The 15,379-nt window shown below is 44.9% G+C and overlaps 1 protein-coding gene across 1 annotated transcript in view; it reads right to left on the bottom strand.

Moving 5' to 3' along the window:
- Positions 1-15,101, bottom strand: part of LAMB1 (laminin subunit beta 1) — a 77,098-nt gene extending 61,997 nt beyond the window's left edge. Inside the window, exons 1-5 of the mRNA XM_027539649.1 lie at positions 14,715-15,101; positions 14,483-14,584; positions 13,294-13,469; positions 9,889-10,024; positions 6,433-6,506 (exon numbers count right to left, since the gene is read on the bottom strand). Coding sequence (XP_027395450.1) covers positions 6,433-6,506; positions 9,889-10,024; positions 13,294-13,469; positions 14,483-14,519 — 423 coding nt within the window. The 5' untranslated portion in view covers positions 14,520-14,584; positions 14,715-15,101. The remainder of the gene's footprint in view (positions 1-6,432; positions 6,507-9,888; positions 10,025-13,293; positions 13,470-14,482; positions 14,585-14,714) is intronic.
- Positions 15,102-15,379: the final 278 nt, after the last annotated feature.

Genomic DNA, 15,379 nt, shown 5'->3' with positions numbered 1-15,379 from the left:
ACAAAATTAAAAGACGTTTGCTCCTTGGAAGAAAAGCTATGATAAACCTAGACAGCATATTAAAAAGCAGAGACATCATTTGGCCAACAAAGGTCCATCTAGTCAAAGCTATGGTTTTTCCAGTATTCATGTATGGATGTAAGAGTTGGGCTGTAAAAAAGGCTAAGCACCAAAGAATTGGTGCTTTCAAACTGTCATACTGGAGAAGACTCTTGAGAGTCCCTTAGACAGCAGGAGATCAAACCAGTCAATCCTAAAGGAAATCAACCTTCCATGTTCACTGGAAGCACTGATGTTGAAGCACCATTACTTTGGCCACCTGATATGAACAGCCAACTCGTTGGAAAAGACCCTAATGTTGGGAAAGATTGATGGCAAGAAGAGAAGGGGGCAACAGAGAATAGATGGTTGGATGGCATCACCAACTCAATGGATATGAGTTTGAGCAAAGTCTGGGAAATAGTGGAGGACAGGGAAGCCAGTGTGCTGCAGTCCATGGGGTCGCAACAAGTTGGACATAGCTGCTGAACAATAACAAGGGTCTTTAAAAGGGTAACTATGGCAAATGGATGGGGAAACAGTGGAAACAGTGACAGACTTTATTTTCGTGGGCTCCAAAATCACTACAGATGGTGACTGCAGCCATGAAATTAAAAGACGCTTACTCCTTGGAAGAGAAGCTTTGACCAACCTAGACAGCATATTAAAAAGCAGAGACATTACTTTGCCAACAAAGGTTCATCTAGTCAAAGCTATGGTTTTTCCAGTAGTCATGTATGGATGTGAGAGCTAGACTATAAAGAAAGCTGAGCACCAAAGAATTGATGCTTTTGAACTGTGGTATTGGAAGAGACTCTTGAGAGTTCCTTGGACTGCAAGGAGATCCAACCAGTCCATCCTAAAGGAAATCATTCCTGAATAGTCATTGGAAGGACTGATGCTGAAGCTGAAAATTCAATACTTTGGCCACCTGATGTGACTAACTGACTCATTTGAAAAGACCCTGATGCTGGGAAAGATTGAAGGCATGAGGAGAAGAGGAAGACAGAGGATGAGATGGTTGGATGGCATCACCTACTCAATGGACATGAGTTTGAGTAAGCTAAGGGAGTTGGCAATGGACAGGGAGGCCTGGCGTGCTGCAGTCCATGGGGTTACAAAGAGTCGGACACAACTGAGCGACTGAACTGAACTGAAAGTAAAATTATGAGGTCATTGGAGTGGGCCCTAATCCCATATGACTGATGTCTTTAAAGAAGAAGATATATTAGGACATAGACAGGTACAGAGGTAAAGACCCAGGGAGAAGACAGTCATGTACAAAGCCAAGGAGGGAAAGAGGCCACGGAAGAAACCACCTCTACTGACACCTTCATCGCAGACTACATGCCTCCAGAACTCTGAGAAATACATTTCTGTTGTTTAAGTCACCCAGTCTGTGCAGTTTGCTACGGCAGTCCTAGCACACTAACACACCTTCCCAACACATCTGTCTGACAGATGAGGAAATGAAGGCTCAGAGAGATCACCTAACTCGCCAGCTATTCGCAGAGAGGCTTCAATTGAGGCTGAGTGAAGACCTATCAAATCCAGGCTGAATGAAGATCTTTTCTGCCTCTGGTTTCTGGTGTAATAGCAGCCTGAAAAATGGATGTCAGAAGGAGGAAAAGGACAAGAATTCTGGAAACAAGCAGGACGCAGATATAGGAGGTTGTGGTGAACAGGGACAACTGGAAATATGAGATGAAACAAAATGAACTCTAAGAATAAGCAAATGCTTCAACAGTGATGAATGAAAGGTAAGCTGACTCAGCCAACAGAATCTGAACAAAGGCACTTCTGAATTCCAACCAGTGCTTGACTCATAGAGAACAACTGTTGGGTGTTAGATAGGCTTGAGGACGTATTGGACAACACAGGGAATATAGCCAATATTTTGTAATAACTGTTACTGGAGAGTGACCTTTAAAAATTATATAAAAATGAAAATTTTTTTCAGAGAGATCAAATGTTGCAGGCCAAGATGACCAAGAACTTGAACATATCATATCATAAAAAACACTTCATATCATAAAAAAATAAATAAAATCTGGGTGACAACTTGATAGAAATCTGGGTGACAACTGAAGTGAAAAGCAGTACATGCCCAGATCTCCTCACACCTTCCTTAATAATCTTGACGGTCTTTCTCACTGATAAAAGGAGACAAGGATAAGGAAATGGAAAGTCATATTTTGATAGATTCTTTGGCTTATGCATTTACTAGTTGTTCAGGCTTAATTTATTTTTTACCTATTCAGAAATATAAGGAAATAATACTTTATATTAAACCTGAGAGAGTATTAGGCTAAGAATTTTAAAATAAGGGGGAAAAAACCCCAATAACTAACTGAACCATGGCAAACCCTCCCACGGGACACACCTCCTGGGTGGTGACACCTGGAGAGAGACTAGCCTGATGTCTCTATGTTGCAAGGGAGCCTTACAGCTATCCTGGCTGTGCTTCCTTATTCCTCCCTTCTGGAACCTTCCAAGTCCCAAAAGGCCAAATTCCTGTGAGGTTAGGAAGCTGCTGGAAACCAGGACAATGCATTTTACCTACAGAAGGGAAGTCTCTCTATGCTGTTTGCTGAGTCATTGACCTTCTCAGGCCTTACATTGCTGCGTGGCTGTTTCTGAATTTATACTAAATAAAAAAGCTGTGAGCTTGGAAATGTCTGGCTATGTACAAAAACAGACTGTCAATATGCTAACTAGATTATGCAAGCCTAAGAAAATCCAATCCAGTTAGTAAGCATCTATCTGCCTGAAAACATTCTCATATAATCCAGCAGTCCCAAGCCTGGGCCTGTATCCAGACTATAATTCAAAAAGATGTTCACATCAGCACTATTTATAATAACCAAGACATGAGACAACCTAAATGTCAGTCTACAGACGAATGGATAAAGAAGATGTGGTACATATATACAATGGAATGCTACTTAGCCATAAAAAGAATGAAAGAATGCCATTTGTAGCAACACAGATGGACCTAGAGGTTATCATACTAAGTGAAACAGAGAAAGACAAATACCATATGATATCCCTTACACAGTTAAGTCCCCTACATATGAACTTTCAAGTTCGGAATTTTCAAAGATGTGAACATGTTACTACCCAGACATCACTGGATCTTTTTTCTTCAAGAGAGTAGATAGAATTGGATCCAGCAAGGAACCAGAACCTGTGCCATCAACATCAGGCGTGGGTGAAATCCCAGCTTGCCCTCCGTCTTCCTTGTTGATGACCCTTTAGCTCTACCATCTCCCACCTCCTTTCCCTCCTCCAGTTGGTAACTCTTCTCGCTGTTCCCTTGATGCCAGCCCCCAGATGTCAACTGTTGCACTGTACTACTGTACTTTCCAAACTATTGTAAGATTAAAAATGTTTTCTTTATTTTTTGTGTTGGCTTGTTCTTTTATGTATCATTTGTGTGAAAAGTATGATACACCAATTATAGTACAGTACTACACAGCTGATTGTGTTAATTAGGTACCTAGGCTAACTTTGTCGGTCTTACGAATAAACTGGACCTATGAACTCTCAAAACAGAACTTGTTGGTACATATGTGACTTACTGTATGAAATTTAAAATATGACACAAATGAACATATCTATGAAACAGACTCACAGATATAGAGAACAGACTTTTGGATGCCAAGGGGGTAGGGATAAATTGGGAGTTTGGGATTAGCAGATGTAGCTTTTATATGGGCTTCCCTGGTAGCTCAGCTTTCCTGGTAGCTCAGACAGTAAAGAATCTGCCTGCAGTGTAGGAGACTCAGGTTCGATTGCTGGGTTGGGAAGATCCCCTGGAGAAGGGAATGGTAACCCACTCCAGTATTCTTGCCTGGAGAATTCCATGGACAGTGAAGCCTGGCAGTCTATAGTCCATGAAGTCACAAAGAGTCAGACACAACTGAGTGACTAACACTTTCACTGTCACACTTTCTGGTGGCTCAGAAGGTAAAGAATCTGCCTGCAGTACAGAAGACCCAGGTTCAATCCCTGGGTCAGGAAGGTGCCAGTGGAAAAGGGAAATGCTACCCAAATAAATAAGGTTCTACTATATAGCACTGGGAACTATATTCAATATTCCACAATAAACCATAATGGAAAAGAATATGGAAAAGAATGTGTATATATATGTATATACATATATATATACCTGAGTCATTTGTTGCATAGCACAACATTGTAAATCAACTATAGCTGAATAAAATAAATTAAAAAAAAAAAGAAACACACTCTTCATCCTCATCCCCTTCCTGTCTTCACCACTCTTAATGGTATCAGCAGCCTCCAGGTTCCCCAGCTCGGACATCTCAGGAATCTTTGATTCATCCCTTTCCTAACCCTGCCTTCTGCTCTTCTGCTTCTAATCTTTCTTCAGTTCATGGTTCAACCTTTGACTCCCTTAACAAACAGAGGCTCCTCCTCTGGGTAATGACTCAAAGTTAGCAGTCGCAGAGGGTAGCAGAGTATGGCAGCAAGGGGTGATGTATGATTAGAAAAAGCTCACCACGTCAGACTGCCAGGACGCCAGTTACAGGAGGTGGCTCCCTCCTAGTTGAGAACCACAGCCCTGCCTAAGTCAGCTCCCCCTTACCGCGGACCTTGAGAGCCCCTGCCTCTATGCCTTCTCTTCTCCATGCCTCAGGCCCTCCTTTGCTTTTCCTCTTGGCTCCCTCATTTCCTGAAACACAGGTCTCATTTCCTGTCCATGGCTCCCCATCTCCTATAAAGTTCACACTCCTCAGGAAGGAAGCAAGGTCCTTCTGGCTATAGTCTTACTTCCTGTTGGTCCCCTCACTGGCCCAAGTGTAGACATTCAAGGCATGTCTACATAGTACATGCTGAACAAACTCTGTCCAAACTGTCCCACAGACAGAGAGAGAGAGAAGGCCTTTTCCTCTGTCAAGAAGGCCTTTTCTTCTACCTCTTCCTCCTAAAATCCTGCTCACTCTTCCTGACCCAGGTCAAGCGCAATCACAGTCCTCTCCTTGTAAAGCTTTCTCCTTTATTCCAGGCTAAAATGAATCTCCCCATCCTCCATGCTGATGTACATTATCCGAACTTCTGCTATAGCAGTGAACACACCTTGCCTTGTATCGAGTTATTTGCAAGTACACCTTCTTCCCAGGTGGCACTAGTGGTAAAGAACCCACTTGCCAATTCAGGAAAACGGGTTCAATCCCTGGGTTGGGAAGATTCTCCTGAAGGAGGGCAGGGCAACCCACTCCAGTATTCTTGCCTGGAAAATTCCATGGACAGAGGAGCCTGGTGGGCTACAGTCCACGGGGTTGCAAACAATCAGACACAACTGAGCAACTGAACAACAGGCAGACAACATCTGAGGCTGAGTCTTAATTCTAACTGCCAGGTTGAGCTCATGGCCAATGAAGAAACAAAGTGGTTTAGAGAAAGTCCTCCCCCGCCTCATAGGAGTAGGTGTCACAGTGTAAACCTTCCCCCTACCTTTTCTCCAAGCAGCAAGAGTGGGTTCCTGGGGAGAAGCAAGGGGATGAACCCAGGCCTGGGGACAGGTAGCCCAGCATCTCCCCTAGTCACATTGACCTCAATGCCCACCCCTGACCCTAGGCCTCCCCGGTTCATGCAGAGGACACAAGCAAGACTTTAGTGGTTACCTGCCCACATGGTAAATCAAATCTACCCTGGGCACCTTTTCTAAAACCTGCAAGGGTAGAGATAAGGCCCCCATGCCCAACAGAAAACGATTCAAAAGTGATTTTAATCTGAGAAGCAATAAGTAAATTATGGGTTTTGTGTGCACCAACATGTACTTTAAGCCATATGAAGCCTGTCATTTCCAGGCAGCTGCTTAAGAAGAAACAAAGAGACTTTGTACAGGGCCATTCCTTAGTCCTGGAGTCATTTTACATCTCTCAAAGAAAAAGGATGGGAAAAACATCCTCACTGAAGAAAGCAGGCACATTTCTTAAAGAACTGTAAAACCGTTCCCACAAATTTTGCAAAACCTTGAAAACTAAAGATAACACACTTCCTTTCCAGTTACCAAAGTCAGCATTAAAACATCAACCCAAGGGGGTAGGGATTTATTCTCCAGATGTTTTACTGTGGTTTGGGAGTGAGTCAAAGCTGTCTCTTTCCATGGGGAAATTAACAGATATCTAATTAAAAGTTTACAGTCGAATCATAGAACAGTGGCTCTCTCTACTTATTGCCACAAAGATAGAGTATCTGTTAAGTGTAGTTATCCATGCCCATGTTTAAAAGCTGCTCAATTATCCTAATTTATAGCAACAATAATGTTTAGGTTCCCACTTAGCCCAACTCACAACAGCCATCCATTCTGAAAGGGGGAATTACACAATGCTCTCATTTCTGAGAAAGAGAAGGATTCCTTACCTTGAAGGTCATGATGAGATGAGTGAAATGAAATTCTGCTTCCAAATCCAGTTGGATAGTGACATTCTCCACGCCTATAGGATATTTTTAAAAAAGACAAAAGGAAATAGCAAGGTAAACAAGAACATCTGTGAACAATTGAGTCTATTTTCTTCAACTATCTTTATGCTCCTCATAGAAATTCTCTCTGCAGTCCACCTTAATCTGAAGATAAGATAATAACAATAACGCCCTGACTTGATTGAGGTGATAAAGCACATCTCAGAATGACTCTTTGGTTGGTCATAAATCATTCTGGAGTTCAACGTATTGAATGTGCTCCATGGAACAAGACATCTGGCAGAAGGCCTTTTTAGTTGCTGTCAAGAAAGACATCCTTTGCTTAGCAAAAACTAAAAGTCTTTCCAACTCTCTAAGCCAAGGGACTCTCAAAGGGGAAACGAGAGGGGGCATTTCCTGTGCACAGTAGGGGTTCAGCTCTGCAGTCTAAAGCACAGGGACACAATCCAGTCGAAACACAAATATTCCTTTTTGTTTCTATGCAGCAGCAAAGAAAACAGGAGTCCATCATGAATGTGAGTTACGCTCCAATTTAGAAAAACCTATCCCCGTTGGAGAAGCCTTTGGGTGCATTGCCACAATGGAGAAATAATGCCAAAGAGACAAAGAATGGGTCAAATAAATAAACTGCCCCAGAACAAATACTAACATCTTCCCTTTCAGGGGAAAGCCTGAACAAACAAATGAGCCTTTGCACTATGCCCTGGGGGTCAAGTCATCCCACTTTAAAAGGCTAAAAAGGCCACTGGAATTCCAGGGATGGAAAGCACCTCCTCCACAATCCCCTGGGCCCTCGAGCCTGCCTGTTTGGTAAAGGAGACCTTTCCAGGTTTCTTGTGCTCCAGAGAGCTTTTGGGGGTTCAGCTTCCGGACCAAGAGAGGTCTTAAATGCAGAAAGACAGGAATGTGTCAGAATGAATCATGTCACAGGCTGGTGTATTTTCAGGAAATCAGTAAGACTTTTGAAATAAACTCTCCCACTGGAAAACAGCCAAGTCAATTGGGGGTGGGGGTGGGGGAGGGAGGGAAAGTAGTCACTGGAACGGATATGAGTTAGTTGGAATGTTAAAGAAAAACAGTATCGTCATGCTAACTAACCTTATCTAACTTCTGAAAAAGAACCATATTACAAACCTTATCTAACTTCTGAAAAAGAGCCATATTACAAACCGACTCTCAAGGTTTCTTTCTGAGCAACATGTTAGCTAAGCAACTGTCCGTCTCTCCCTTCCCAGGCTTTTAAGTACCTGAACTATTTGTTTAAAATGAAGAGATAACGAAATAATGTAAAGTCAGAGCAAGACTAGGACCAGTTCTGTAACATAAGAATGTATCTGCTGATGTGGGCTTGAAAAGCACATTCCATTTTAGATTCCTAACCTGATAAAGTGCTACAGGTTTTTTTTTTTTTTAATATGGGAAGAAAAATCCATGGAGAAAAGAACCAAGATCATTCTTCTATGGTGTATGGTGTATGGTCAGACCTGGGAATAAAGCATGAGGGCTAAGTTAAAAGCAGTTGCACATTCCAAGCCCGTTTCTGGGCCTGAGCACTGATAATTTAATGCATCATGTAAAGCTCAACTTGGATAAAACACACAGAAAATAGATAAAAATCACATTCATCAAGAAACTTCAATTGTGAACTATCAGACAGCAGAGAGATGATAGGAGACAGTAACAATCCGTCTGACTTTCTAAAGACGAAGTTCCATCCATCTAATCCTATCTAATCTCTTATAACAGAGACAGAGCTCTCAAGACTCTTGGTTTGAAAATCCCTTCTTTCGGGCCTTTGTCCTCTCTTGTCCCACAAACTCAGAGTTGTGGAAACTGATTAACACCTGACGTAACCAAGAAAAACCCTCCTCGAGAACTACAGAATTTGATGAACTATTTTACTGTCTGTATCAAGTATTAACTTGATACTGATGTTGAGGCACCCTTCTGTCTTTTTTTTGGCCGCACCGCACTGCACCTAGTTAGCAGGGATGTTAGTTCCCTGACTAGGGACTGAACCCTGTGCCATCAGCAGTGAAACCATGGAGTCCTAACCACTGGACTGCAGGGGAATTCCCAAGGCATCCTTCTAATTGTCTTTTGGTCTCACTGGAAAAATGTGGACAGTGAGATAGGTCCCAAACTTGTAATCAGATCTATGCTATTTCACAAGTCCCCTGTGACTCAAGTGCCGACTTACAGAAACTTCTCTTTTACCCCGAACTCTCAACTTAGATACCCTCCTATAATAATTAACAAGGCTTTAACTGATAAATTGCTTTTTGACATCTAATCTATCTCAATCAAGCTGATAACCAATGGAGTCCCAAAGCTTACCAATGAATAATCAACCTTCCCTAGAAATCAATAGTAGAAAGCATGCACAATTTCATAATCAATTAGAAATAAGTCTATGAAGAGACTTCCTCCTGGGAATTCCCTGGCGGTAGAGTGGTTAGGACTCCATGCTTCTGCTGCAGGGGGGCCCAGGTTTGATCCCTGGTCGAGAATTGGATCTTGAAAGCCTTGTGGCGCAAAAAAATGCTTCCTTTTTACAGACTGATAAATAACTGCAAAGCAGCCCAAAGCTTCCTGAGCATAGAATACATAATAAAGGGATCTAGTAGTGCCCAGGCTTCCTCTGGCCAAGCTTAGATTCACTTCTTTGAGAGTCCTTTCTAATAAATGCTTTTTTAAAAAAAGATATAAAGTTAACTCATTATTAACAACACATTAACTCTACTGTTAGTTGCCAAATTTCAGCATTTGACTTGGAAACAAATGCAAAACTAAGTTGAGCTTAGTTGCAGCACAATAGTAACATCATATTGGATGAATTTATTAAATCCCAACCCAAATGGCAAAGAAAGGAAAAAGGGTTGGATTCACACACTCATTAGAAAAGTTGACTTAGGGTCATCATCCATGTTGAGTGTCTGAGAAATTATGTCTAGTGTGTATTCATAGTACTATTACTAAATGTTCTCTAGATGGAGGAAGGTGGTGGGCGCTGATTTTGCCCTTTCTTTTGGGATTGATCAAAATGAAAGATGGCTGTTTTGCAGAAGGATAAGGGCCTGAGTGGGGCAAGGCCTTCCCATGCCCTCCCCAGACTGCCCCAGCACATTGCCACACTCCCCAAGGGCCCCTCAGGATGAAGACTACGAAATCCTCCTTTGGTTTCACATGAAAGACTTCTTTCTTACAGGAAGTGCATACTTTAAGAAGAAGGATCAGATTTTACCAAGAGAAGTCAGTGCTCTGGGCAGTAAATCTGTCGAAGGCCATAATTCCAGGATAGGGAAACCAATCGTAATTACAAACACCCAGGCGCCTGTAAACACTTTCCAGGTAACCAATCACACTCCATGGAAGTTATTCCCACACCACACATACCATTTTCGGATTGCCACCAGATCTTAAGGCGGTTTGGAGCAAATGTCGTGACCACATTTTCAATGAGATGACTGTCAGGGTTGAGGGTTTCATGATAAGGATCTTGTGAATTGCATATGAAGCATTTTTTGTCCTCCTGAAAGCAAAGATAGTTTCACGAGTCTGGGAAGCAATCACACACTCATATGCACACCAAAAATCAAGTCCACAATACAAAAATCAAACCTACTTTCTTCAAGAAAAACGAATGTGCCAAAATTACTTAAATGACCTAGCACATGTCTTTCACTTTTTAACTTAACGGAGTATGATATACTCCTGAAATTTTCCTCTTCTCTAGCAAATTCAAGGTCAAAAGTAAAAGAAGGCATTGTTTCCACAAGCTATTAATTTAATCAAAATGAAATTTCTAGGCTTAAGCCTTAATCTCAATGAATAGCTGGAAAAGCTTACTCTTGAGGCAAAATGCAGAGGAGGTTTTAGAGAATTTTTGCTGACATAAAGCAAACTGAAAATAAAAAGAGAACAATTCAACTGGCTTGATTTTCCAAAACCTATATAAGGCAGAAACCAAGTATTCAGTTCAGTTCAGTTGCTCAGTCGTGTCCGACTCTGCGACCCCATGAATCACAGCACGCCAGGCCTCCCTGTCCATCACCAACTCCCGGAGTTCACTCAGACTCATGTCCATCGAGTCAGTGATGCCATCCAGCCATCTCATCCCTGTCGTCCCCTTCTCCTCTTGCCCCCAATCCCTCCCAGCATCAGAGTCTTTTCCAACGAGTCAACTCTTTGCATGAAGTGGCCAAAGTACTGGAGTTTCAGCTTTAGCGTCATTCCCTCCAAAGAAATCCCAGGGCTGATCTCCTTCAGAATGGACTGGTTGGATCTCCTTGCAGTCCAAGGGACTCTCAAGAGTCTTCTCCAACACCACAGTTCATTAGTCAGATATATTTAAGAAGCTTTGGGAACGACAGATTAAGACTTCTTAGCTTCTCTCCTGCCCCGACAGCGAATTCGTGGCAGCAGCATGCAGGCTAGCTCACAAACTGCTCAGAATATCCAGGAAGGGGACACCAGGCTGCCCTGTCAAGTTGGGAGCACTGACAACTGGGACCAAGTCAAAGAATGCCAAGGACCTGAACTGAAAAATCTACCACTACTTTCAGTTTTAGAGCAGCTTTAAACTCCTGGCTTAACATTTGCCTTCTACCTAAAATGTGAGCCACGGCCAAAACAGCCTTCTTTGCACTCCATCATGGTGAATTGTAAACAGCAGCATCACTTAATGGTTCTCTTTTCCACATGAGGCTGGGCTCTCTACCCAAGTTTTTCTGAACTGCTTATTAGGTCTGAAAATGATGCCGAGGCAGAAATCTGTTGAGACCCCACACACATCTTACAAACAACATTTAACACATTATCCACCTATGGATTTTTGCAGAAAGTAATGCCTGTGGTTGGCAATTTGTTACGTAAGTGAATACTGAAACACTCCTGTCAATAATGTTTGGGTAATGAAGGATGGATTAATATGTCTCTGGTCCTCCGGTCAGCAAGTCATTAAGCAAAGGTGATATCCTTGTAAGGACAGTATCAACCTACGATACTGCATTTGTATGTATTTAGCTAGCTATTGGTTATCACCTTCTTCCCAAAGGGATTTTAAGACTGGCAAGATATACTAACTAGAAAACAGAAACCAGAAATCAGGAATGCAGGGGAACCCTGGACACAATAATTCTGATTCCTGCCTCAAGTTTTACACCTGTTCAATGTTTGAGAGAATTACATGCCCAGTTCCTTTCTCTAGGCTCTGTATCTGAAGCATAGCATGCCTCCATGTGTGCTCGGTCATGTCTGACTCTTTGCAACCCCATGGACTATAGCCTGCCAGGTTTCTCTGTCCATGGGATTTTCCAGGCAAGAATACTGGAGTGAGTTGCCATTTCCTCCTCCCGGGGATCTTCCCGACCCAGGTATGGAATCCATGTCTCCTGCACTGAAGAAAGATTCTTTATCACTGAGCCACTGGGAAGCCCTGATATCTGAAAAGCGCCCCACAATTTCATGGCTAATCATACAAACTAGAGAGTCTGGCTCTACTTGCTTTTAGACAAACAGTCCAATTCTCATTCTGGTCAAAGCAGGATCTGGTGGATTTTTCAGGATCTGGTAATTCATTTACAGGATGTCCTGGCCTTGGAGGTAAATGTTAGCATAATATTTTAGGTGAAATTTACATGCTAATGTTAAAAAAGGTAACATCAACTGCTTTTGGTGACTTGTAGTCAAGGAAACTAATACCAGAGAACAATTACCAGAACTTTAAAAAAGTGTAATTATAGCCTCCCTTCTAATCAGGAGGAAGCAGTCTAGACATCTCTGTATAAACCTGGAAGCAAATAAGTGGAATCTACTTTACCACATTCCTTTGGTTTAATTTATCAGGTTTTCAGAAAGGGCTCTCTTTCTGTTTTTTAAAAGTGACTCCATTTGAAGGCATCTGCATGCAAACCACAGAATATCCCGTCCCTCTCCTGAAGGGCAGATCTACATGTAGGGGGAGTGACCAAATTTAGAGCAATTGACTTGGAACTTACCCTGTACAGGAGCCTAAACTCTTATGTTTGCTTTACAGGCCAGAGATATCAGTCTCTTAAAAAAATCAAGGAAATGGATTCTGATTCTGGGTAGTTTATGCTTTGTACCTTCTTTCAAAATTAGTCTTATTAAAAATGTGACCTTTGAAATCTACGATCTGGATCCACTTTTAGAAACAGAAAACACTCTGAAATTTCATTTTGGTCTTCCTCTATCAGGGTACCATGGCAACCAGGGCATTTTGAAAAAGCAAGCATCTGATCTTGATAGCTAATGGAGGTGGATGGGAGCAGCACCAAATGAGGAGAGCAAAACATTGGAGTGCTTTTCTCCATGATTGGAGTGACCTTGCAAGGTATTTGCTAGGGCTGGAATACCCTTTATCCAAGTGAAAGACTTGGGGAAAACCCAAGATCACCACTCAGTATATAAAAAATGAAGAGGACAAACCACCTTTTACATACATTTTCCAAAGAGGAAAGATTGAAAAACAAAATTAAAAAAAAAAAAAAACAACAAAAAAAAAACATGGGCTTTTGGAGACCCTGGGTCAGGGCTTGCGCACGGGCCCTAAGATCTGTCTGCAGCTCTGCCTTTCTATACAGTGGCGGCAGGAAACGTTTGGCGGATGCAACTGTGCAAACTGAGATGAGGGAAAAGGGTGAGCTACCAGCCTGATCCCGGGACTCCCTGACTGCCGAGCTTCCTATCCGGATAGCTGGCAGGATATGGAGTCTCCTAGGCCTTCCCCTTCGGTGGGGACTGGAAGAGGTGTGCGCGGAGCCATCTCTCTGCCCTCACCTGGAGGTGGCTGACGATACAGTAAGGCTCGGGTTTGTGCAGCCCGCAGGTCGAGGTCACTGAGAGCTTCTGCGCTCGGCCGATGAGAAGGTCGCCTGTGGCCGGGTAGCAGCTGCCCTCCGCGCAGCCGTAGCTGAAATCGGGTTCTTGAGCGCTCACTCCGACTCCGCACAGGGCTGTGGAAGGGGCAGGCGGACAGCGTAGGGCACAAGCAGGGAGCGGGCCCATGCAAAGAGAATAAGCAGGGGGCGGAGACAGAGTAGATTCGGGGAAAAAAGCAAGATACACAGGAAAGAGACACAATGGAGTGAGGCCGGGAAGGCAGAACGTGGAGAGAAGGATTCAGAAAGAAACAGATACAGCAGGTTTGTCCAGTAACTGAGAGCATCACTCCTAGGAAGCCCACCTACTCTCGCGCCCACCCTGATCAGCCCTGGGAAGCAGCTCCGGTCACTACGAGGTTCCTGGACCCGGACGCAGGCGGCCAAACGCCGCACACCCACTAGTATGTGAACTCGCACGCACACGGTAGCCTGTGCATCCTTGGGTGACAGTGCAAGTGTGTGCGTGGAAATTTGTAAGCGTGGGGACGCGTGAGTGTGTGTGCCCACACACTCGGAGGTCGCCTACGCTTCGCCGGGGACGGGGGATCATGGGGTTCGCGGGGAACACCACTGTCCCGAACAAGGGGCGAGTGGTCAATCCCTGAGGCTTTTGACTGGCTTCAGCGATTCGTCATTCCAGAGAAGCTCCCGATCTAGCTGTTTCTGGCGCCATCCGGGGGCAAACAGCGATGGTTAATTAAAGCCACATGGCCCCAATTTGTTCCCAGGATGAAGCCTGCACTCAGCTCAGGCACTCTCCCGGATGGGCTTCTGAGGAGCCCTCGCAGCCTGACCCCAGAGCCCAGGAAGCCTGACCCCAGAGATGGAGAGTCCCACCGAAAAAGGGCCGGAGACACAAAGCCCAGAGCGGGAGCTGCGGGAGCACCCGGAGCTCTGGGCACAAACACCCCAGGATGCGGTCCCCGGCCACCACCGAGGGCGCTGGCGATTAATCCCAAAGCAGATTTCTATCAAGTCCCTCTTCCCACAGGCTTCCCCCAAAGCTGAGTCCAAAGGTTTGGTTATTCTTCCTCCAAGCCCACCCCTTCACACACACACCCCGCGCCCCCTTTCCTCTGAATTACCTAAGAAACTGAACGCGAACACCTGGAGCCGCCCCATGTCCAGTCCCTGCAGCCCAGGGGACACGGCCACCGAGCCGCCGGCTGTTTTCCCAGTCTTCTTTTCTAGAGAGGTGGAGAGAAAAAGGCAAATATTCAGAGAAGAGGGGGCCCTCGCGTTTCCTGCCGCTCCCACGGAAGCGAAGGGTGGGAGGGTGGGGAGGGAAACATCGCGCCGCCACTGTGTCCTGCTCACCCGGCGGGACGAGCGCTCTCTCGGCGCCTGGCAGCCCCTGAGCCCAAAGAAGGGAATTAGAAAGTTTCGCCCTGGGAGGAACCAAGGGAGGCGCCTCTGCTCATGCGCACACGCGGAGTCAGGTCGGAGGGAGCCGGGCGGCCCCTGCTTGGCGGGGAGGGGGTGAGGTTCAGGTCCCACCCTCCCTCCGCCCCTCCTTTGTTTTAAGGCTGCATCTGCGGATGCGATGGGGTAGTAGGTCTTCCAGTTCCGTGCGGGGCTGCTGGGAGACCGCCGGGTGCGTGTCCTGAGCGGTGCGCTGGGGTCCCCGAGGCGTTCGGGCGGGTCTGGGAGGTAGGTGTTCAAATCGCCTGGCGGGCGAGGGGGCTGGTCGGGACCTACCGCTTGCTCCTGCATTTACATTTATAAGGAGTGAGTCACGAAGAGGTGCCCAAGGCTGTAAACTCTAGCGCTAGGCGTGGGCTGGTTAACCCTTTAGAAAGAGGGTCACCTGGCAGGTTGTTTCCGAGAAAGCGGGGAAGCCCCCTGTCCTGCTGAACCCGGACTCGGCGCGACCTCGGATGTCTTCATTCCAAGGAAGCAAAGTGCTCTTCGCTCCGCTGCCTTTGCGCACCAACTCAGGACCTGCCTGGGGGGCCTGCAACCCAGGTGGCCACAGCATTGAA

The sequence above is a fragment of the Bos indicus x Bos taurus genome, chromosome 4 (assembly GCF_003369695.1).
Source record: "Bos indicus x Bos taurus breed Angus x Brahman F1 hybrid chromosome 4, Bos_hybrid_MaternalHap_v2.0, whole genome shotgun sequence".
Taxonomy (NCBI): Eukaryota; Metazoa; Chordata; class Mammalia; order Artiodactyla; family Bovidae; genus Bos; species Bos indicus x Bos taurus.
This window is presented reverse-complemented; position numbering and strand designations above follow the sequence as displayed.